Raw genomic sequence first — 25,294 nt, 5'->3', positions numbered from 1 at the left:
CTGAAGAGTTTAGCTCCAACCCCAATTAAACACACCTGAACCAGCTAATCAAGCTCTTACTAGGCATACTAGAAACTTGAAGGCAGGTGTGTTGAGGCAAGTTGGAGCTAAACTCTGCAGGACACCGGCCCTCCAGGACCGAGTTTGGGCACCCCTGGCCTAGGCACTAAGCAGGCAGGGTGAATGCTGTAGTGTGTTAACACAACCACCAAAATGACCACGCTGCTTACATGTGCTTTGTGAAACAGGGCTAAATAAAATAACAATCTTGCTCAACAAACATTGTGCATAAACTTAACCCCAGGTTGCTCTTAAATGATTTTTCTCCAATTAGTAGATACTAACAGTAATTTATTAAATGTTAATTACTATATAATTATCTAGTTCCGAATGAAATGAATCGAGTTACATTTTCATTCAATTTTAAGATCTTTACCTTAAGGAAAGGCACTAAATAAGGCTGAGGAGAGGAGTTGAGCTCTTTGTAGAGCCTGCTGGTGAACTCCTCTGCTTCAATTGTCCCTTCCTGAGGGGACAAACACCAAAAACAACTCATGCATAGGGACATTTTAACATATTTAGATGTTCATATCCCCCACGACCAGTGACTAATACAGTGGGTTCAAAAGTCTGAAACCATATTAAAATATTAATTTACATTTTAGAAAATTTAAAAAAAAATGTCAAACAAAGAAAAGTTACAGTGTAAAATGAAGATTCTTTACTATTTGTATTTAAGATAATTTGTGAGCTTCTGAACATTTTTAAATAAAACCTCAGAATGTTTCCATTAAAGCACATCATGATCATCAGGTTTCATGCAGCTCAAGTAAATTTTTTGCAGGCAAATAATATAATAAATTATTCAGGAAATCACATAAATTTTTCAATTACACTTTTTAATGAAATTATGCTAATAATATAATTTTTTCATTTAAAATGAAAATGGTTCAATTGTATTAATTAAATTAAAAATCTTAATTTATGTAATTATTATAAGAATAAATTATTACATATTACACTAAACAGTAATGCTTTTATTCAGAAAGGGCACATTAAATTGAGCAAAATTATCATGTTTTTCACCAAAATATTAAGCAGCACAACTGTTTTCAACAATGATAATAATAAGAAATATTTATTGAGCAAATCAGTCTATTAAAATGATTTCTGAAGGATCATGTGACACTAAAGACTGGAGTAATGGCACAGGAATAAATTACATTTTAAAATATATTAAAATATAAACTGGTTATTTTCAGTAATATTTCATAATAATAATAATATTGCATATAGTACAACAATATTACTTTTTGCTGCATATTTGATCAAATAAATGCATCCGTGGTCAGCATTAAAGACTTCTTTAAAAAATGTGTAAAAAAAAAAAAAAAAACTTTTGAACAGTAGTGAATAAAATAGAAGCATTTTTATAAATGGTCAGAGATTTGGACCCCACTGCAAGGGTAGACTACAAAACACCCATTTAACAAAGTGACAATCTGTTCAATTCAGGTTTTACACACATCATTTTAAAAAATAACAACATTTTTTCACAGTTAGAAACATGCAAATACATTCAACTTCTGAAACTTACCAGCAGGTTCCTGACCAGCTCTTTAACGTTAGCGACAGTCTCTGATGACTGCTTACCACTAGTGGCCAGCTTTATCAGCGTGGACAAGAAGTTCCTACATTTCTTTACATTCTCCATTGTCTCCTATAAAAAAAAAGAAAAGTGATTGCATTAGAACAATGTAGTTTTACGACTTCTTTAAAAAATGTGTAAAAAAAAAACTTTTGAACAGTAGTGAATAAAATAGAAGCATTTTTATAAATGGTCAGAGATTTGGACCCCACTGCAAGGGTAGACTACAAAACACCCATTTAACAAAGTGACAATCTGTTCAATTCAGGTTTTACACACATCATTTAAAAAAATAACAACATTTTTTCACAGAGTTAGAAACATGCAAATACATTCAACTTCTGAAACTTACCAGCAGGTTCCTGACCAGCTCTTTAACGTTAGCGACAGTCTCTGATGACTGCTTACCACTAGTGGCCAGCTTTATCAGCGTGGACAAGAAGTTCCTACATTTCTTTACATTCTCCATTGTCTCCTATAAAAAAAAAGAAAAGTGATTGCATTAGAACAATGTAGTTTTACTCTGCAGCAGCTTAAGGTTATCTTGCATCCGTACCTTGGATGCATACAAATGTTCAGGTTAAGATTTAATGGCATGAGCCTTGCATCAGTTGGGGATATCAGGGGATTCCCACTCTGAGAACAGACATTTCATTTAGGTTTGCACTTGGAAATCTCCAAACTCCTTTTTACCATATTTAATCAGGTCAGTTTACAGACCTTTCGAGAAGCCTTTAAGCATGAAGCTAAACGTTCAGGACCGTTTCTTTGGTTGTGAACCAGCGTGTCTTTGTGTGACTGCTAAGTTAGTGCAGCCTCTCACCGTTGCCGAGGAGACGGTGGTCCCTGTGGCAGCAGTCACAGTCCTCTGGGCGGTTCCTGCCTGCACTGACAACACTGCACCTACAGAGGAGGCCTGCTGACACACCAGAGAGAAGGAGTACAGAAAGAGGAGAAGATAACAGCCACCTCAGAAATACACCTTACAGCACAGACTGATTCCTGTCATTTCTAAAGGGACTGTTTCTACATGATGTGCCTTTCATAGCTACCTGTACAGGTGGTCTCTGGAGTGTGGTAGTGGCCGTACTGCTGGCTGTAGGAGAGCCCTGCTTTATGATGGTGGTAGGAGTCACCTGTCGGGCCATCAGAGGAGTTCCAGATGCCTGCAAATATCAGACCAGATGAGCAAATGCTGACATGGGGAATAAATTAAAAAGAATGGAACCAACTAGATAACAGCTAACTTGCTCAACGATACAGATGGCTTGATGTCCCAGGATAGAAGCATTTTTATAAATGGTCAGAGATTTGGACCCCACTGCAAGGGTAGACTACAAAACACCCATTTAACAAAGTGACAATCTGTTCAATTCAGGTTTTACACACATCATTTTAAAAAATAACAACATTTTTTCACAGTTAGAAACATGCAAATACATTCAACTTCTGAAACTTACCAGCAGGTTCCTGACCAGCTCTTTAACGTTAGCGACAGTCTCTGATGACTGCTTACCACTAGTGGCCAGCTTTATCAGCGTGGACAAGAAGTTCCTACATTTCTTTACATTCTCCATTGTCTCCTATAAAAAAAAAGAAAAGTGATTGCATTAGAACAATGTAGTTTTACTCTGCAGCAGCTTAAGGTTATCTTGCATCCGTACCTTGGATGCATACAAATGTTCAGGTTAAGATTTAATGGCATGAGCCTTGCATCAGTTGGGGATATCAGGGGATTCCCACTCTGAGAACAGACATTTCATTTAGGTTTGCACTTGGAAATCTCCAAACTCCTTTTTACCATATTTAATCAGGTCAGTTTACAGACCTTTCGAGAAGCCTTTAAGCATGAAGCTAAACGTTCAGGACCGTTTCTTTGGTTGTGAACCAGCGTGTCTTTGTGTGACTGCTAAGTTAGTGCAGCCTCTCACCGTTGCCGAGGAGACGGTGGTCCCTGTGGCAGCAGTCACAGTCCTCTGGGCGGTTCCTGCCTGCACTGACAACACTGCACCTACAGAGGAGGCCTGCTGACACACCAGAGAGAAGGAGTACAGAAAGAGGAGAAGATAACAGCCACCTCAGAAATACACCTTACAGCACAGACTGATTCCTGTCATTTCTAAAGGGACTGTTTCTACATGATGTGCCTTTCATAGCTACCTGTACAGGTGGTCTCTGGAGTGTGGTAGTGGCCGTACTGCTGGCTGTAGGAGAGCCCTGCTTTATGATGGTGGTAGGAGTCACCTGTCGGGCCATCAGAGGAGTTCCAGATGCCTGCAAATATCAGACCAGATGAGCAAATGCTGACATGGGGAATAAATTAAAAAGAATGGAACCAACTAGATAACAGCTAACTTGCTCAACGATACAGATGGCTTGATGTCCCAGGGCCAGTGTGAGAGAATTTTATTGCTAGTTGACAAAACTTTCACATACCCCATTGGACCCATGCAGTGTTTCGCTACATTTTATGCTTTAAAACATTGCATTTTTGTGATCTAATGAAGAATCAGAATAAAACACTGTTACTGAATAAAACAAATCAGTAACATTTTACACCATATTCCACTGCTTTCTAGCAATAGTGTATTTCTGAATTAATACTAGTGGTGTGCGATACTGACAAAAAATAATATCTACGATACTGATAATTAGACGATATTTTGCTGAGTGCGTTATTGTGCTGGTACCTTAAGGACTACCATGGACAGCTGACTCCTAAAGTTTTTGATATTCTTCATGTTCTGTGTGGTGGTCAGTTCACACTGATAGAAATTAATATTTTCCAATAAATTTAAACTGATTTTTGCATTTTATGGGCTGTTCTACCTTTATAAAGCCATTTTTCTAAAAGTGTCCATTATCTTTTGAGTCAAATTCTTACATTTAATCAGTGAATTAGAATAATAAGACATTTGGGCTGTTACCAAGCAAATGAAATCAGTATCAACAAAATTCATCTTTGCAATGCAGAGGAAACACAGAAGTTGCATCTGAAGTGGCATTTAGATGTATTTACACACTGTTTAATGCAAGACATTGATGTATTTAACCTGCAATTACAAAGGCATATTTTTTTTCTGATATATTAAATATTAAACATTGAATACTGATATTTGAAATTATTTAAATATTAAAAGATACTTTGAATGTGAACATATTAATAAACTGAATCATGCAATGAAAGAACGCACTCTAATATACGAACACTAGTCTAGACTTCACGTAATGTATGCGTGCACTCAAGTAGGGGTGTTTTGAATGGTTTTTGCAAAATACTCGATAACGTTAAGTCGCACATCGTTAAAACAACAATTACGATATTATCGCAGATGATATATATATCACACACCCCTAATTAATACACATTTGGAATTACACAACTATTTGAAAAAACAATAAAATTGTAAAATAGTATTACAATGCAAAATAACTTTTCTTAATTTTAATATATTTAAAAATAATAATCATTTGGTTCAGAATTTAGTTTAGAATGTTTTCTGCCTTTCCAAAATTGTCACTGATCCTACCACAAGTATGATAAACAGCTATTCAGCCAAACAGAAAAAAAAATCCTATTGTTAAAAGCATGCATCTGATACCCCATATTATAACTATATAAGTCTATATAATAATATAATACCATAAATATATTTATTAATCCGCAGTCATTCTGAAATATGTACTGCAGGTGTCAGTTGAGTTCGGGGGCGGTCAGAGGGTATTACCTGTGCAGAAGTGATCTGCCCAGGGGTGGTGCTGGTGGGGGCAGCAGGACGGGCGGCCTGAGACTGGGCCTGCATCTGTGCCAACATCTGCTGTGGGATCATCAGTAACTGACCACTATCACTACGCACCAACACCATACCTGCACACACAAACATGACACATATAGAAAGGCTGACATCACTTCCTGTGTAAACTGTTATTCATTAGTGAGATTTTCCTATTGATCTGACTGGAGTCATGTCTGGCAACTGTGCCCTGCTTAGAGGCATGGAGAATAATGCGCACAGTTGGTGGCCTATATTTGCACAGCACACTGAGAACCCTACACACTCCGTCTCCGTTACCGTGTGAACCAACGGATGTGTTCTGAACAGAAACTGTTGGTTGGAGAATCCAGATGGCCTCTTGTAGAAAAATCTGTCAAGTATTCTGTCTAGCCAGACAACAGGCTTGTCAGAATGAGCAGAGCATACAGTCAAAAGAAAAATCACTAGAAAAAGAATAACTTTATGTGCATTTCCTGATGCAAGTACCAGTGCTTGTGACTGTGAGGAAGTAAGAGAATAGTGTCGAGGTCTTCACTAAAATCACCCAGAAAAAAAGCCGGTCACACTACACTTTTCATTCCATTGACTTTCATTCATATGTATGTGAATGCTGAAGACTGGAAAGGAAATCCAGGCTTATACAAAGAACTTTCAGTTTTCTAGTTTGGTGAACTTTATCCTGCAAATTTGTATCTTGCCAAGACGTGTGACCAATAGAAGATTATTACATCAAAGCATGACCTCGTAGTGGATTGTGTCTTTTTACATTTTGGATTTTTTTATTAGTCATTAGCTACATGATGAATTTATGTAAAAAAAAAATAAATAAATAAAAAAAAAGATGCTGCAGAGCGTGACATCCGAAGAAATTTCGCATGCTCAAAGAGAAGTGTAACTGCCCCTTAAGAGAGAAGAGAGGTAGAGGAATGCGAGACAGAAAAAACTGAAACCAGTATATATTAGCATTTTAAAGTTCTTATAAAATCACTGGAAGTTACATTTAAAACTTTTTAGCACTGAAATTGAATGGAAGAATCTAAACCTTCAACCTCAAGTTAAGATAATAACTAAGAATTTACCAAACGTTTGAAAGGAATCATATTTGCTATAACTATGGCCAAACTTCAACTCAACATTTCCCTACAAAAACAGCTAACTTACTACTGGTAAAACACCTTAAAATGGGTTGATTTTAAGATGAAAAAAACTCACTTGGAAGATGATATATTGATATCAACATGCTTTCTACCTATTTATACTTTGAACGCACAGTTAAAGGCACAAAAATGCCATCATTTACTCGTTGTCGTGTTGTTCCAAACCTGCACGATTTTTTCTTCTGAGCACAAAAGGAGATGTTAAGCAAAATGCATCTCCTTTTTTTCCCCGTACAGTGAAAGTGAATGAAGCTGTCTGAAGATCTCCTTTTGTGTCGTGCACAATAAAGAAAGATATGCAGGTATGAAGGATGTGCAGTTCTAAGTAGAACTATACGTTATATACATTTCAGGAACTTTAACTGCTCTACTGTTGTGGTATGCACCACTTACGGTGTTCACCACAAACTTCGCAAGATTACAGATGGCTGTTAAAATCTCTACAACTTCCTCTATTACACAAATTCACATCATTATACACACATGCAAGGGGAGTGAGTGCTAGTGTGAGTGAGGTACCTGGAGGTAGCTGGATGTTATGGATGTTCTGGCCCGGAGTGCTCTGAGGGAGTCGGGGCGCTAACACCTGTGGCGCAATGGCCCTGATGGCTGCACTCGATCCCGCTGCTGCTGCTGCAACAGTTACCGGAGCCGCAGTTCTCGCAACCCCCTGCAAAACAGCCCCCTTGGCCACTCCAGGGCCGAGAGTCATGGTGCCGGTGGGCTGGATGATAGTTTTAGTAGCCTCGGACTTGCTCGCTGAGGCAGAAGCAGGAGTCTGGTTCATCAAAAGAGGGGTCGTTGTAGTAGTATAAGTAGTAGTAGTAACGTTAGTAGTAATTCCCGGGGTCGCTACATTGGCTACAGTCGCCGAAACGGTGTTATTGTTATTACTCCCGTTAATAGTTAACCCTGTTCCAGCAGTTTGCATAGATGGCCTGACAACTGTCACTGAGGGACCAGCACTGGATGCTGCCGCTGGAGGATTCCCGTAAGAAGACTGTATCACTGTGTTTGGGCTTGGGGCGACAGTGACAGAGTTTCCGTGTCGTTTCGCCACCCCGGGCCCGTTATTAACAACTGGGACAGAAGTTGAAGCGTCGTCTGATGATGATGATGATGATGATGGGCCACTGGACACTGGAGTGCCGCTTTCAGTGTGCGGATCCATTGCATAGCCTCCGTTCAAAGTTTGCACCGTGGACGTCCCGATCAAAGTAGTTACCATAGCATAACGAAACACTGGATCGCCTTAGCTGTCTTCCATCTGTGCCTCTGGCACATCAGTTCAGGAAGTTTGGGTTTTCATCCGCTTTTCCCTCCACTTGCTTTTCGAAGTAACAAGCGTGAGTGAAGGGGAGTCTCGTGTCACAATGTCAATACAGATTTGACAAGCGCTCGTGTCACCTCAAGTCCACTAGCAACAATGCTCTTGGGAGAAATAATCATCTAACACACTTGAAGAGCAGCAGCTTTCATTATGTTCATATGTACAAGAGCTCGCAGAATGTCAACATTAGCTAACGTTAGTTGAATTGCCTCTTTTCCCGGAGTCAGCGGGGTGATTTTCCGGCTGCCTGGGCGCTTACCTCAAACTTATTGTGACAAGATGTGGAAACTTCTAATTTAATACAACCTGAAGTATCGGTAAAAAAAAAGTTTCTTTCCCACTCTTTTAATACAGAAATCCTCATATAGCAGGTCAAAGCCTGCCGCCATCTTCGATGTGAACAGTGAGGAGCTTTGGACAAAATGACATTGCGCATGCGCGCAGAAGCGGAAACGTCATTACGCTGGATTTTTGCGGAGCCCTCATTGGTTGTCCTCCTGCGTGGAGGCGGGACACGAGAAACGTCAGTTGATTCTGGCGGAGCGCGGTCAGAGTCGTTCTGTCATCGAGAAAAGGGCCTTGTTAAGTTGACAAACAACCTTTGGTTTATTCGCAGATTGCTCTTGGGCATATCTAGAGGCACTCTTAGCTGTTATGTGTTGATTATACAGCGTGTAGCGGCTATTCAGTGAACTTCACAGCGGCCTGTCTTCCCCCAAGATGGCCCCGTGTTTTGAAGCTTCTGTGTTGAAAGCGTGAAAAGGCACCACACCTCTGCCAGCGTGACTGGCCTTATAGAGGGCACGCGTGCAACTGCATTCACAGGGTTCCAGCTCAACCCCTTTTGGCTTAACGTACAGTATCTCCTCACCTATACTTCGCTCCGTTACATGCTATATTTTTGCAATCGCGTTTTATACTTTATTGCACTGTGTTAACTCAAACTTTAAAATGTCTTAACTTTGCAAGCACATTATGCATATAATAGAACTGTCAAGAAAGAGCTTTAAATCAAATATCCTAAATATTGAATTTGATAAACTAATTGTACAGCTGTAAATAGTTTGTCATTTATGAAAAATGCCGATATTGAGGTTTAAAAGACTATAAATTAGTCTATATATATATATATATATGACTATAAATAATATAATTATTATCTAAAAAGAGAAGAATTGAATAGTATTCATAAAGGATGCTGATGTTGTGTGGGTGTGTTGTTGTTGTTGTTGTTTTTTCATTTCTGGTTTGAGAAGAGAATATATGTGTCATGAAATTAAAATAATTAGTGCTTTGGTCTGTTTTTTTATTTATTTATTTAAGGAATATATACATTCCTGCTTGGCATAGATTAAAATACGAAGATGGAGAAAAACAGTAATACATGGTGCTATAATTGCACCCAATGACTGTCTCTCTCTATATATATATATATATATAGACTATAAATAATATAATTATTATCTATAAAGAGAATAATTGAATAGTATTCATAAAGGATGCTGATGTTGTGTGGGTGTGTTGTTGTTGTTGTTGTTGTTTTCATTTCTGGTTTGAGAAGAGTATATATGTGTCATGAAATTAAAATAATTAGTGCTTTGGTCTGTTTTTTTATTTATTTATTTAAGGAATATATACATTCCTGCTTGGCATAGATTAAAATACGAAGATGGAGAAAAACAGTAATACATGGTGCTATAATTGCACCCAATGACTGTGTAAATAGTGGTTATATTGTTGTGAAAATAAATACAGTGTTAAATCTCCCTAGATTTAAAGAGTTAAAACCCCTTGATCTAGGATGATTGTTTTCTGTTCACAATTTATAAGCATTGCTCTACAAACCTGATGGATCCTTAAAAAAACATGATTATATGAATGACAATGAGATTGAAATGGTGAGCACATTTAAAGATAAACCTCAAAATGAATGTAAACAACATGATTGATTACAACAGCAGTAGTAACTGGTACTGCACTAAAACAAAATTCATGATACTTTAGTTATATAAATGCTGTGGATATCTTCTTCAAAACTGACTTGATATTTTATATCTCTTTTTAAATGTGAATGTTTATATTTATTTTTTGAAAAGATAAATATTTTATTTCAATTAAAATTATTTGGATTTCATTACATTTTCAAAGCACTACGAAAAGATAAATGTAAACATACAAACCTCTCTTAAACAGGTAAAAAATAAATCCACAAAAAAAATTGTAAATTGACTACAATTCAACACTCACAAAAAAGGAAAATGCACAAGCAATCAAACAAAAGGATGACAATTATACACAACTAAAATATTAAGTTACCTTGTTCACTTAACTACACAGACTGCTACATATGCATATATGTACAAATACATTAAAACACTATCCTTAAACAAAATGTTTTTACAACCTAGTTGTGAATTTATTAGAGATCACAAATATATTTGTATCAGTCGCTCCTCTTGTACCATAGCTCTCCCCTCTGTGACACTCCAAGTAAGGACCCCAGTCCTCTGTGGGTGAACAGGCTTCTTTGATACGCTGAATGACAAAAGTTAAGTTTAGAATCAAATAGTGCATGACTAACGCAACACACCACTGACATGCTGTGCATGTTAATATACATAAAAAAATTCTTTAAAAAGAATCCAAAATTTTTCTCAGAAAAAACATGAACATCCTGCTTTACCTGCCAGGGGCCTCCACTAGCTTTGTACACTTTCCAGACCGCAAAAATAGGGATCCAAATGAGGCTAAATGCAGTCAAACACCAGCCCAGAGAAATGCCCCAATCTGGATATGCAACTGAGCCATATGTGGGGGATGTAAAAGTATACAAGGACCATACAAGGATAATCTGGTAAAAAAAACAAAAAAACATAATCATTAGGTATAACTTTATTATTATTTATATAATAATTATAGTTTAAAAACGATGTACACACAGAAAGAATCACTGGGGTGATAAAAAACCAGCAAGCTCTCCACCATAACCAGAAGAGGGTGCTCTTACTCCCAATCATCATCTCAATGTCTTTGATGAACCGATTACCACCTGCAAATGTGCATGCATTTTAGAAAAGAACAGAACAATAATTGGAGACAGGCAGCACATATAACATTATCACATATTGCTAATACTCACCATATAAGACGGAAAGACCTAAGACCTCCAGTAATCCAGCGACCAGGAGAATCCATCCAGCACAAAAAGTGTCAATTAAATTCACCCAATATATTCCTGCCTATCAAAACAAAGCACTTTTAAATATACTGCACAGTTGGGTTCACTTTGTGCAGAGTTCCCTTATTCACCTTTCATGTAATGCATTTGTATCATTGTAAAAGTATATCTCAAGAGTATTCGAAATGGTATGCCTACCCTTGTGACACATGGCAAGCCGAGCAAAAAGAGAACAATGCAGACTGCTGTTGTAACAATTCCTCGCTTGGACTTCAAAAGCTTGGGATAGGCATCTTGGAGGCAGGTGGAGATAACCTCTGTAGACAAATTATGATTAAGGTTAAGACAAATGCGTGAGTACTTTTTTATTTTTATTTTACAGTATCTAAATCTGCTTTTCTTTACCTATTCCTGCAAACTGGGAGTCCAAGCCAAGGGTAACAAGCATAACAAAGAACAGTATTGACCACAGGGGTGAAATGGGCAGCTTAGAAAGAGCATCAGGGTACGCAATAAAGGCCAATCCAAAACCTAAAACACAAATTGGGGCTTAGCTTAATAACACGAGGATGAGTACATCATGCTAGAATGTTTATCATTGTTTTAACTATTGCTTTAATGGCAAACTACACATTTTATCACGTTCTTTGTTTTAAAAGAATGCTTAACTGCTCTGCAAATGCACTTGTTTGATTACTGAAAAATGAAAAACAATGCTACATTTACATTTCAGATCTTACCAGCATTTGCAACTTCTGACACTGGTCTCTGATAGACATGCGCCATGTGTCCAAGGATAGAAAAGATGGCAAAGCCAGCAAAGACACTGGTGCCACAGTTTGTAACGCACACTATAATGGAGTCTTGATAGCAGTTGTTGTAAAACTTATTGTAAGAGGACAGAGCCATCAAACCACCCCATGCAATGGAGAGCGAAAAGAAGATCTGAGTAGCTGCATCCTTCCAAACCTATGGTAAAAACAGGCTACATTAGCTGTCTGATATCAGTGTATTCCTGTGATTATGAACAGTAAGGTTAGACAGTTGTATTTAGTTCTTGACAGACCTCAGAATCAGTCAGTTTGGTGAGGTTAGACTTTGACCCGATGTAGAACTCAATGCCATCTTTTGCTCCCTCCAGAGTCACACCACGAATCAGCAGGATAAAAAGAACGACGTATGGGAAAGTAGCTGTGAAATACACCACCTGAAACGTACCATTTATTATGTTAAATTGAATGCAAAATGCTTTGTTCTCTTGCTGCCTCAACACGATTTACTGTACAGATACAATTTAATGTTATTGAGGTGAAACACTAACCTTCCCAGAGGACTTTATGCCTTTAAAGAGAGCTGCTCCGACTAGTATCCAGGCAAGCAGCAGGCAAAGGGCAAGGTGCCAAACCACCGGCCCCGTCTCATTCATACTGCTACTGCGCTGAAGAGCCACCTCACTGTGGACAAACAATTCAGTCACAAAATGTCAAATACAAAAAAAGAAAAAGAAAGAAAGAGCGTACAACACACATAAATAAAAATAAATCAAAAAGAATCAAAAGAATGCAGATAAGAAAAATATATTTTCCCTTTTGACTCACACCCATTGATTTTCGACGAAAGACTAAAGGTTAAAATAAGACAGTTACATTACCGTTTTACAGTCTGGGGGTGGAAAGATTTTTATTATTATTACTATTATTATTATTATTTTAAATGTCTTATGCTCACCAGGGCTGCATTCATTTGATTAAAATAAAAAAATGAAAATTGAAATTAAGATTGAAATAAATAAATAAAAGAACTACAGTCTTCATTGTCACACAATCTTTTTAGAAATCAATATAATATGCTGATTTGGTGCACAAGAATTAATTTTTTGTGTGGAAATATGATACTTTTTTACGATTCTTTGATGAATAAAAAAAAGTTCAAAAGAACAGTGTTTATTTATTTATTTATTTTTTTTGTAACAATGTCCTGTAAAACGGTCTTTACTGTCACCTTTGATGACCTTTGTTACTGTCACACTAAACATTTGAACAGTAGTGTACATTTCAGTCTTTTTTTAATACACATTTTTATTTTTTGTGTTTGCAGCTTCCATCTTAAAACTAAAGCCTTGTAAACATCAAAAGGCAAACATCCCACCCAAGCTTCCTGTTTTAACAGAAAACACTTCAGAACAGTAAAGAAACGACACTCTACACATTTGTAATGCTGTGCCAATCATCCAAGAAAGAAAGAAAGAAAGAAAGAAAGAGAAAGAAAGAAAAATGTGCCAACAAAGCTCATTCTCACTGAGAAGCTGTACAAAAACAAATGTCAACTTACTCCCAGTATTTCTCGCTAGGGCTCTGGCCTGCTGTAAATTCATTCTGGCAGGTTTGATTCTCAGCAGTCACATTCAGTGCTGCAGCAGTAATGTTGTAAGCTATTGAAATACAACATAAGGTCTAAACAATGATTCATTGCAGTATTATTCTGCATCTTGATAAATAAATACTTTGAACATATAAAATTACAGTTTTTATTAGTTACAGTAGCTCTATAAATAACTAGTTATAGCTTAAACTCTTATCATTTTAAGCACAGAGCTGTAAGGAGGTTCCAATTAGAGATTTTCTTTACAGTATTAAGTGTGAAAGGCAAATTTCCTTTACAAAGCCAGTTCAACTAGAAAAATCCAAACACTTTCATTATCTGAGCATAAAGTCATGGTATGTCTGACACAGAAACACTGGCCTCTTTAGAAAAGAAACAGTCTAACAAACCTGTTGAGTTGCAGTCCTTCACACTCCAAGGGAGAGGATATTGAAAAGATGCAAAAAGGTAGTAGATACTATAAGCAATGATCACATTATAGTAGATTGCCAGAAACGTGCTAACCAGCATCATTGTGATGCCAACACCTACAAAAGAAAATATCACTTTAAAAAGATATGTTTAAAGTATAAAAGTCAAACATTTGAATCAATTCGCTTAAATAAGTGTGCACTTGATTTGCCCATGTTGGATTTTTTTAGTGTCCACAAACCCCCTTAAACATTAATGTAAAAGTCCTGAGGGCAAATGTAATTATGCAATCTGCATGTTAAATTGTGTTGGAGGAGGATTTGTCCTTGTGTCTCAAGGTTGGTTTAATACATTTATGAATTAGCCTCGAGGCATTTACCACATTGGTGGACCTCAAACTGTGGCAAAAGTCTATTTGAATCCACAGTGCATTCTTAAGAAACTCTTTGTAGGTTGAATTCAGAGTTACCTTGCAGTATAGGCACAGCTTTCCACACATTGATGGGGCCTTGGCTGCAAAACTGTCCAAAAGAGCTCTCCATGAAGAACAGAGGAAGGCCAGCAACAGCCAGCATTATAGTGTAGGGGATGAGGAAGGCCCCTTGAATTGTTGAAAAGACGCAGTATTTAAAACAGAGAGAGAGAAAAGAAAGAAAAAATTTTTTTTTTCTTCAAATATAATTTTGTGCTCATGCTCATTTAATTGAGTTATGAAGGAAAAGTTAAATATATTGCCCTTTTTCTGGCCTAGTTTTACCTTCTTGCTCCTCTATTATACAGTATGAATAAGACATTAATTCAACTTACATTATATGAAAAATCATAATAAAAGTCATCTTACTGTACCTCCCCCATGTTTGTAAGCCAAGTAGGGAAATCTCCACACATTTCCAAGACCAACAGCATAGCCGATCATAGACAGCATGTACTCTCTTTTGCTGCTCCAGTTTCCCCTGTCAGTGTTTTCATCTTCTTGCCCAACATGAGGATCTTGCTTGTTAGATTCATTGCTATCCTGCAAAAAGTAATAATAATAATAAATACTCATTACTAAAATCACATCACATTTTCTTTCTTTTTTATTATCAATGTCAAACCATGCCAATAAATAAAAATGGATGTAAACATAATTGTTTGTTACCTGCTCAGCTGCAACTGAGTTTTTGAATAGTACTCCTGTAATGTTGCTCAAGTTGTACTTCCTCATTCTTCAGCAGAGTCTCAAGAGCAACAGGTGAAGTGATGGACACACCTGACAGAGTGAACCCGAGGAAAAACTGTACACGGTACTCTTATATAGTTCACATACACCCCTCCCCACCCCCTTTCAACATGACAAAACATCACATTTGTAGTGTTCATACACATTACAGCCACTGATCGTAATCTCGGTTTGCATTTACGTTGACTCTGTTGGAAATGTCATAAATTATAAATCAATATTTGTATTTTAGCTTGACTTATTAGTATGATGTTTTTATGTCTAATATATAGTATATCTATGGTATTATATAGTGTGTACAGCTTTTATAACAATAAAAAGAACAGGGCTAATTTAGTAATCACTAGGTATCCGTCATCTGAGAAATTCCCAAGTGTCAGAATAAACTATTAATCATTGCAAACAAAGGCCCCTGATAAACTATACTTTCTCACTCAAGAGGCCCTTCACAGTCATTCTGTCATAACAACATGAAAATCACTTGCTTATGATTCAACAAGAAAAAAAATAAAAATAAAACACGAGGTTCAGATATGTGTATGACTTGCATATATTTGTCCAGCGAGATCACTTCCATGACATTTTATCAGTAAACATTTAGGTGAGGCAGAGGGAATGTCAGAGACACAAAATCCAGTGAAACAAAACTGGCTTAATTATTATAAAAAATGTTTTATATAAAGTTCAAATTATGATGTGGTTTTACAGAATGATAGGTATTATATAGTTCAGTTCCATAGATAAAAACAATAGTAAAACTCTGGGAATGTTTTATTGTCTTTTTATTGTGTGGCAATCATCAAATATATAAGAAAATGTAGCAATAATATTTACCAAGACAAAAGAAAAGATTCTAGGAATTAAATAACTCCACTTCCCTGTTTTTTGTCTCCCAAAGCATGTTCAAGTGCAGATTCCAAACCATTGTTGACATTCCACAGACCCTCAATGACTGGACACTGAGGGATGGAGAGCAAACATAAGCTCTTTGTATCAAGCCTGACAAGAGACCACAACCTTAAAATAATCAGGCAACTTATTAACTCAAAACCCGCAGCTTTTCTACTGGTTTAAACATCTCACCACCTGCATTTAAGCCTTATAAATCACTATCATCATGTTAAGCGCCAAATTACAGTATGGTTTGCCGATACACATGAACCATTTGTCAGTAACAGGTCATGAGGTGTTTACCACAGTCTGATGTTATTGCCCAGAAGTGTTTTGACTGTCATTAAAGTGCTTACCAGGTAATTACAGGTAAAGGAAACAAACAGTAGCCCCTCAAAGTCTGTGTCTGTTTCAGAAGAAAGGGTTCAAATAAATGAAAAGACATGGAATGAGAGTGAGCACTTATAAAAAAGCTTGACAGATGCAGGAGCCATGCGAGTTAAATCTCAGATAAAATGGTTATTTCTTTTTAACTTTTTATTGAGTTTACCATCTCTAACAAGACATTGGTTGTCAAAAGGAAAGAGCGCCTTGCTGACGAGTTTCCAATGCGTAATGTCCTTGTGACTTTGGTTTAAAAAAAAAAAAAGTAAGCTATACTCTAAAAATAATCTGCATTCAGGGTGTTTGCATCCAGGGTTTTAAGAAAGTAGAATTATTACAAGTGAAGACACTTATAATAGTGAGTCATCTGCACTCACCACTTTCAAACTGTTGCAGGATGAAATACTCCCTGTTACGCACTTACTAAAGTCACAATATGATGTCACAGCCATAGCCCTATTAAAAACAAAACAAACAAAAACATAATAAAACAAAATCAAGAAACAAAACAAACAAAAACATAACAAAACAAAAACAAACAAAAAACATAACAAAACAAAAATAAGCAACAAAAAAACAAAACAAACAACAAACATAACAAAACAAAACAAAAACAAGAAACAAAACAAACAAAAAACAAACAAAAAAGAAAACCCGGACCATTAAGGTCAAAACATGTTCTCAAATCTGTGTAATGTGAAAATAATTGCCAGAGACTTGCAGGCTAATAACACATGACTTGCCAATTGAATTACTTTAATATGTAACTGATTCATGGCATAAAGCATAAAATCTACATTTTCCCAACTGTCAGTTTTCTTTGAAGGTTACTTCCTTGATTCAGGCCTCAATCTATCTAAATCTAGAAATACTCTATCAACATTTCAAAGACGTGTCAACATATAATTACGATTTAATAGAAATAGCTTGATATTAAGTAATGATTAAGAAACATCTGTCAAAATTTGATTGTTGACTTAAGGGTAACTTGAGACATTGTGTTTTAATCTATGATATCAAAATCAAACAAAGTAAATTAGCTGCTTGTGTTCTGTGATTTCTTTAATAGAAATATGTTTTTTCTTTATTTTCTAAGTAGGCATTAGCCAGAGCCAATTTAGATATAAAGATATGAATGTCGTCACAGAGAACTAGAGAAATATGATTTGTTTGGATATGTTTTAAACTCACGTAAAAGCATTTAATACATCAAAATACTAGCTTTATTGAGTTTCAAGAAAGGTCTACAGGTATGCTTAAACACCAGAACCTTAGCCATTTTTATAACACATGCAATACATTTTGTTCTTAAAACACAACCATTCAAAGTTTTTCTTTCCCCCTTTAAGATGTGAATGGAAGATTTTCTTTAATTTTCTCATGACGATATCATATCAGACAATACATTATACAAGTTAGATGGATGTAGTCAAGTAAGATCTTTCTGTTCTCCATTCAGTTCTTCTGTCTCACATGTAGAATAAATACTCACAGCATTGTTCAAACTTCTTTCCTGAAGAGACATGTATCCACAAACCTAAAGTAAATCAAATGTGTATCAAACAAATAGCAAAACTGCAATGTTGACTTTAGCACTACCAATAGTGTCATCCAACTGACAGACAAGCACACAAACATAGAGTAAAAGCACAGAAAGGCATATTAAAATGGCTATGTGGCTTTTGAGAAAAAAAATTAACTAGCTTCACATACCTTAACAGAGGATATCCATTTCCTATCTAAATCTCTCAATATCCTCCCCCCCCCCCATTTCTGTATTTGTACTTCTCTCTAAAGTCCACAGGAAATTATATTCCTCTCCTACAACATCCCAAGGCACTATAAATTTCCCTACAATAAAAATATACATCAATGTACAAGTCATGCCACTCTGATATAATAATTTGAGGGAAACAAAAGAGCCCCCTGCTGATTGGACACTGCCATTACACTGCAATATCAGTAGCCAGACGAAGGCAAAGCGCAGCTTCAGAGGGCATGTCTCCAGCACTGATCTCATTTCCTTCCAGCCTCAAGACTTGCAGCTTCGAGAAGTTCATCACATCCACCACACTGCAGAAACTGCCCAGTGAAAACTCTGAAACGAATGGAAAACAAGTTTTATATGCAATTTCAACATGCCTGGAATGGGAACATTCATTGGATGAAAATAGTTAAGACTGTTTCACTAAATTACACTGGAAGAAATCATTTTCTTAATCATTTTTTAAATCAAAATTAAGCCTTAAAAAAATCTAAAATCCTTAAGATTATTTTACAAGCAAAATGAGTGATAAGAGAATGTCAAAATATACCATTTTAAATATTCTTCATTTTATTTTTATTGTTTGTAATCATAAAATCTCACTAAATGTTATTTAAAAATAAATACATGTAAAAAAGTGTATACAAATTAACATTTCAAATGAATTACCTAATTAAAGAAATTATGTTTTGCACTTTTACATCGCCAATATCTTTATATCACTTTAATATTACTAATTTATATAATATTTTTTTACTTTTTCTTTTTTCAAAAAAACATTGTTACATTTTTATTTTTTTTGTTTAGACAAGATATGTTTATATATTTTTTTATTAGAATTAGAATTATTTTTTGCAATGTAAAGCTTTTGTCTGTTATTCCATGCATGGACTATGATTATATTTCAACTTCAAATTTTTCATTGAATAAACCCTAATTATAACAAATAAGGCTGAAATAATTACTCAAGTAAATAAAAAATAAATAAACTAATGAAAGTGTATACACAAGTGTTAAAAAATATGTAGAAGTGCTGTACCTTTGATCTGATTGGCCTGTAGATAAAGATGTTGCAGATTAGTGCTACCCACCCAGCCCATATAAGCTTATGCTAACTGGTTTAACCAGATACCCTAAGCTATTTTTCTTGCTATAGCTTTTTCCAGCAAAGTCTGGCTGGTTTTATTAGAGTTTTGGTCATTGTATGACTAGTTAAACCAGCAAACAGCCTCGCCAGGCTGGGAAACCAGGTAAAATAGTGAGGACAAACCATCTTTAACTGGTTTAAGCATTTTTTTTCTCTAGCTGGGTGGCAAGCTGGTCTTCCAGATTGTTTAGATGACAAGTGCCCAAAATCCATCTGTAACCATAGCAGATCAGATCAGGCTGAAGAACTAAAATCTGTTTTGATTGCTTCAAAATGGTTTTGCAACAGGGAAAGGTGCAGGAACACCAAAAATGGAATTATAGATAAAAACTAAATACTGAAATTACTGCAGATCACGCAAAAATAGTTACTTGCGTGTGATAAAACTGAAAAAGAATGGCTATTGTATAAAAACAAACAGGTCAGGTATGAAACCCAGGCATTTAATTTATCTATACAGTGCTTTAAGTAAAAACAGTTTGAAAAACCATATTCCTGCAAAATAGCAAAACACAACCTGTATTCAACTACTGTGAGCTTGTTCCACTTAGTACCAAATCCAAAGACTCCATTGATGCAGAAATGCAAAATAAGACGAGAATAAATAAATAAATAAATAATAAATCTTCCAAGTAGGCAGTAGAAAACAGCATCACACCTACCTCATCAGCAAAGGCTCTGCCTTCTCTTTGTCTCACTGCGAGTCCTTGTAGCAAAATGAAGTGGCTTTGGCAAAGACTGCAAATACCCCTTCTCCCCTACAAGCTTTTTTGCCTCCACCCTCCGAAGCCCCCTCTCAACCCCCGTCCAATTACAGAAGGCTTGCCTTTCTCCATCCCAAGTCCATTTTTCACCAGCGTTGAGTGGCTGGTCTCGATCACTCCCAGCTGTGGAACATGTTAGGGACATCTGCGACTGCATACATCAAGCTTTTCTCATTAAGGAGAATGCGGCCCTTACTGGGAGACTGACCAAACTATCAACAGTGCATGAGGGAGCTGTATACAACTCTACAGACTTACCTTCTTACCTCTGAGCCGCCCAAGAGGCACAGCAAACATGTTCCCTTCAGATTACAAAACAGACACATTTTCAGCACATATTTTCAGATGCAGACTGTATGACTCAAGTCATTTACCTGAAAGCAGTGGCAAATCATAAACAATCTGTCATTCGATCTGTTGTGTGTTTCAAATCTACTTGGAGTTTCATATCTCCAGGCACTCATCCTGAGGAATGTCAGGTCCTCCATCTCCTGGTCTTTGATGGCTGGTTGCAGCCAGCTGGTTTTTGGTAAGCAGACCTGTGGCACGCTAGAGGTGCTGGGTTTTGGACTCGACACAAGACATAAAGCCAGACAGCTTCATGTTCTGACAGCTCCAGGACTGAATCACAAACACAGGTCCTGAGGGAGCCTCCATTTTTATTTACTTTGTGAAGGGTTGAAAAACCATGTGTGGATGGGTAGTAGTGGGAATTGTGCATGCTTTGGCACCTTTGTGTAGCAGGTTTGCTTTAATGATTTTAAAAAATCGTTGTCAGCCTTCCAAATACAGTGCAAATGTAACTAGAGTAATCAGTTGTACCAATAAGGAGGTACATTAATGATTAATAGGCTACTAAATTACAATTTCACAATTACATATAATTTTACCACTATATATTTATACATGTAAATCCCCGATCTGCCTAAATGCGTCTAAGTTCGCGCGAATCATTCGTGATCCAGATTCATCTACTGAAGAAGTGAGTATAAGGGTTTTTTAATGAATTTTTGCAAATCGCCTTTCCTAATAATGTGCTAGTTAGCCAGTTTCGCGGCTGAAGTTTACAGTCTGCTTGTCACCCCACGGAAGAGAGGGGCGGGGTCAGCAGAGCTCATTAGCATTTAAAGCAACATGGACTAGAACGGCGTGCTGAAAACAGAGCTGATTTTGGCAGGGTAAAAAAGGTGTTTTTTACACTACCATTGAGAAATTTTAACCAAAGTATGTTATAGACTTTTCATTACCTCCCTAAACAATCATATCAACTTCTGGAAAATGGGCATCCGATGACCCCTTTAAAGAGGAAGAGTTGATCGGTTCACATGCCGCTTGAACTTACAGCGATCTGTCATGACACATTAAAGAGCCCACAAAATGGTATTTATTGTTTGAATTTCTTACAAAATGACAAAATTTGAAAGCTTAAGAATTTATTTCATACCAAAATTGACCTGCTCTGTCTTGTCTTTTGCCGCGTTGTGGGTTTCCTTTTTGCTCCGTGATGTATTTTTCACTGCGTGAGAACATAATGTGTGGCCTGAGAGAAAATTAAATAAGTATACTCTTTTAAAGCATACATTTATATGATAAGTTAAATTTTTTTTTAGTATAACAGTCTAATTCTGTAAATGGCTTAACTTAGCTAGCTGATGTACTCACTAAACACACCTATTAACCTTTAAAACAACTTTAGCAAGACATTTTAGCATTAATTGTGAAAGAAAATTCAAGTTATATAGACTGAAACAGCATAAGAATTCCTCACTCCCCAGTACCTCTTCATACTGTTCACTATTTGGATGCATAGATGACTAGATCTCTATAACATAGTGTTTTCCATACTGTTGCTGCAAGTAGCCTGACTGTCTCTAGAAAAAGCTTTAGGTCCAGAACGCACAGGGTCTGATCCCAGAGGGAAGCGAACTCAGCATCAGGAAACACTTTACATTCCTGCCATCCCTGTCCCTGCTCCTGCTGATCTCTCTCCAGCCGTGACTTAGCCTCTTTGAACTTTAGAATGATATGTGATTTGTGTTTCAGCACACAGATGTCAGACAACAGAGGTGACCTGAATCACTGCGAGACATGCTTTCTTATGTTATCTTCAGTGATGACCTCTGTGTATATGTAGACTGAAGCTATTAGCGATCAAGCAGAGCAAGTTATTCTGCTGGAACTTTGTCCATTCTATAGATGTCTGATTCTAATGTATGATTCTAATAGCTATATACAGCTCTAAGCCAAGAACTCTGTCATCAATTACTCACCCACATGTTGCAAAACTGCATGACTTCTTTTTCCTGTGGAAAATAAAGAAAACAGAACATAAGAAATATTTAGATATAGAGAGATATTTAGATGTATGTGTGTGTGTGTGTGTGTGTGAGTGTGCGTGTTTTCCAACTGACTCGTGATTAAAAAAAATGCATACAGGTTTTAAATGACCATTTAAGAGATGACTGAATTTTCTAGCATTACTAGAATTTATATTCTAAATACAAGCAATTAAAATATTTCCACACATTTCAGCATAATCTGACATGCACAAAAGATACAGCTGGACAGTAACAGCACACCATAAAATATTCTGCATATTAATAATAATCCAGCTTTACCATCACAATAATTTACACAATAATTTACCATCGTTCCTGTTTTTATTTTTAAAGTCATACAAAATGTAAAAGGCTGAAATTCTGTGTTTTCAATAAACACATATGGACATATAAGTGCATCCATTTGTTTTGTTTTTATAGTTTTGATGAATTTACTATTATTCTGGTAGTTATAATTCAGCAGATAATAAATTAACATGCCAAAGTACACTTTAGTAACCCTATGCCATTAGTCAAACCATTATGATATTAGCCTATTTTATCTGAACTCGCATAGTAGTGAAGATAGTTTGAGATAGTTTGAGGGCGCCCTCTAGGCATCAGTTTAGGGAAAAGCATGTGATTCTGCAGCCAAGATATGAGTCACATTCACAGATGATCTCAATAGGACATAACTGATCATATCCAATCATATAGACTGGAACTAATCAACAGGTTTCATCAAAGCTTTCAAAGTAACATATGCAGTATAGATGCATGAAACAAGGTTTTGAGAGAAAAGAAAAACGTGTTTTTCACAGGCAACACTCTGCATTAGCAGAACTCTGAAATGTAAGGAAACTGAAATACCCTGTAAACTGACTGTCACACCCGCTCTGTAACATCTCCTCCAGCTTGCCTGTCCTGGGCCATTGGCTTGGCATGACTTTGCCACGGCTAACCGCAAAATATCCACAAAGACCTCAGTCATCACATGCCAAGGGAGAAACAGCTCACACGACTAGTGCATGCTTATGCAAACACAAACCACACTGTACACATGTATGCAGTGCTTTGACTGGTTCTAAGTGTACACAGAATTTAAACTGACTGGAAATTGTACACAAACTTATGAAGAAAACATTGAGAACAGTGAGGAAGTACAAGAGATGAAGGAGAACTTGAGTGTAAGGAATTATGGATGCATAACCCTAAATATACTGAAGGAGATCCAGACACTGATTCATTTAACCCTACATAATTTAGCAACAAGTTTTAATTCCAGTGTTTTTTGCAGTCAAGCTGCAAAGCCTGTCGGGTTACAAAATAAGATTCCAAAAGCACTGGAAGGTTCTTCATTTCCTTCTGTTTAAATGGAAAAGAAATCTGGCAGCCAGTGGCAGTCTACAGTGTTTCAGGGAACAGAATAACGTAAACACCCCTTCAAAAACACTCTAGCTCAAGCTCAAAGCAATACTTTTAGAGTTAAGTCAGTGTTTATCAAAAACTACCTGTCTAGCCTTCAAAGAGAGTTCAAAGGACTAAGGGAAGGGGTTTTAAATCCTCTGTATGGGTCAGTCACACACCATATTTATTTTGGTGTCCTAAGCAAATTTGAATATAAAACAAAATAATTTGCAAATAAAAATTATGCCTGATGATTAACACATTTTCCTTGAGAGATTACAATTTTATAAAACATTGTTCCTTTCACATTTTGTGAAATTTCAGAATAAACTAAACTATTAATGTTGTCTGTGTTCATTTACTATAGATTAAATGTTTCACAATATATTTCATAATATACAGTGTAATATACACATATTACACACACACACATTGTGCTTTTTGTTTTCATTTTCTATTTCCATACAAAATACTTTTAAAAGAAGTATTGAGAAAAGAAGAATATTATATCAAATAATAACAACCTTGCTTTTGTGATTGTTATGGTTGATTTGAGTGCTAGGGGGCACTCTGACTTTTCAGACCTTCATTGACCAAAACATTGTCTCATCCCTATGGAGGGGCTTTGATGTATTGGGCTAAAGCTATCTTAACTAAACTACTCTCTCTCCAACTTTTCTTCTCTCCTGCTCTCTCGCAGACGAACAGGGTCTGTTTGGCTCCCCAGGCCCCCTCCAGCTGTCTGACTGTAACCATTGCTCTCTGTGCTAGATGTTCCAGAGCTGACTGCTGTGCATGTCTGCAAAGAGAAAATATACTGCCTTCAAACATACTCCCCATTCTCACAGGCTCAATGACGTGATATTACAGTTCATCAGTCAGTGGCCTGAGGCTGTTTATGTAACAGTATATGGTTTGCATAAGCATTAAAATATGATTCCACATCAGTTGTAAATTACTCAAAATCAAGCTTTGAAGGAGAAAGTCACATTAAATCAACAACAGGATTTCTATCCACACATTATGTGATGTGTATTAAATCCAAAAGGTTTTAAATCACATCAGCATTGTCTGTAAAGATTGCCCTTTCTAAGCTGCGAGCACATATGTTTCTAACAAATGTTGTGCAGTGGTTAGACTCCAACCATAAGCTTCCGAGACAGATTGGAAAAAAAAAGAGTGAGAATAAGCTGCATGGAAGAAAAGGCCATTGCTGAGTGAGGAATGTTTCAGTAGCCGCGTAAAACTCTTCAGGTTGCCCCGTTTAATCGTCTACAGGGATCGACAAGTCTACCATTCAGAGGCTCTTCTAACTAAAACTGGCCGGGGAAGAGAGGTGAAAGGTATGCTCATTCCTCTCGCATATGTAGATGATGCATGTGTTTGCAATGTGATGAAAGAGAATGGAAGAAAATCACTGGAAAGTATCATTTTTAAACCAGTTTAGCCTCTTGCCTATTTAGCAACACTGTGGCTGATAATGAAATAGAGATTATGTAGACATGAAGTTGTAT

The 25,294-nt window shown here is 36.6% G+C and overlaps 2 protein-coding genes across 2 annotated transcripts in view; both read right to left on the bottom strand.

Moving 5' to 3' along the window:
- The window catches only part of LOC107590175 (transcription initiation factor TFIID subunit 4-like), a 14,526-nt gene extending 5,620 nt beyond the window's left edge, over positions 1-8,906 (bottom strand). Inside the window, exons 1-6 of the mRNA XM_016278799.1 lie at positions 7,101-8,906; positions 5,377-5,516; positions 3,809-3,922; positions 3,580-3,675; positions 3,109-3,231; positions 413-526 (exon numbers count right to left, since the gene is read on the bottom strand). Of these exons, the coding sequence (XP_016134285.1) occupies positions 413-526; positions 3,109-3,231; positions 3,580-3,675; positions 3,809-3,922; positions 5,377-5,516; positions 7,101-7,809 (1,296 nt within the window). The 5' untranslated portion in view covers positions 7,810-8,906. The remainder of the gene's footprint in view (positions 1-412; positions 527-3,108; positions 3,232-3,579; positions 3,676-3,808; positions 3,923-5,376; positions 5,517-7,100) is intronic.
- Positions 8,907-10,308: 1,402 nt separating this feature from the next.
- LOC107590188 (sodium- and chloride-dependent neutral and basic amino acid transporter B(0+)) lies at positions 10,309-15,129 on the bottom strand. Its single transcript, XM_016278811.1, has 14 exons — positions 15,024-15,129; positions 14,729-14,897; positions 14,352-14,483; positions 13,861-13,998; positions 13,421-13,520; positions 12,411-12,543; positions 12,156-12,296; positions 11,830-12,058; positions 11,495-11,620; positions 11,288-11,406; positions 11,051-11,150; positions 10,851-10,960; positions 10,595-10,762; positions 10,309-10,446 (listed from the first exon to the last, which is right to left on the bottom strand). The coding sequence occupies exons 1-14, from the start codon at positions 15,087-15,089 to the stop codon at positions 10,309-10,311; spliced, it is 1,869 nt and encodes a 622-aa protein (XP_016134297.1). The 5' UTR covers positions 15,090-15,129.
- Between the last annotated feature and the right edge of the window lie 10,165 nt (positions 15,130-25,294).

This window comes from Sinocyclocheilus grahami, unplaced genomic scaffold (assembly GCF_001515645.1).
Source record: "Sinocyclocheilus grahami isolate Dianchi unplaced genomic scaffold, SAMN03320097.WGS_v1.1 scaffold125.1, whole genome shotgun sequence".
Lineage (NCBI taxonomy): Eukaryota > Metazoa > Chordata > Actinopteri > Cypriniformes > Cyprinidae > Sinocyclocheilus > Sinocyclocheilus grahami.
Note: the sequence above shows the minus strand (reverse complement) of the source record. Positions and strands in the feature narration are given on the sequence as shown.

Coding starts and splice junctions, on each gene's coding strand:
- LOC107590188 (XM_016278811.1), bottom strand. CDS start 15,089: ATGAGGAAGTACAACTTGAGCAACATTACAGGAGTACTATTCAAAAAC. Junction 14,484..14,728: donor GGCTTACAAACATGGGGGAG/GTACAGTAAGAT, acceptor CAACAATTCAAG/GGGCCTTCCTCATCCCCTAC. Junction 10,763..10,850: donor TCACCCCAGTGATTCTTTCT/GTGTGTACATCG, acceptor TTTTTTTACCAG/ATTATCCTTGTATGGTCCTT.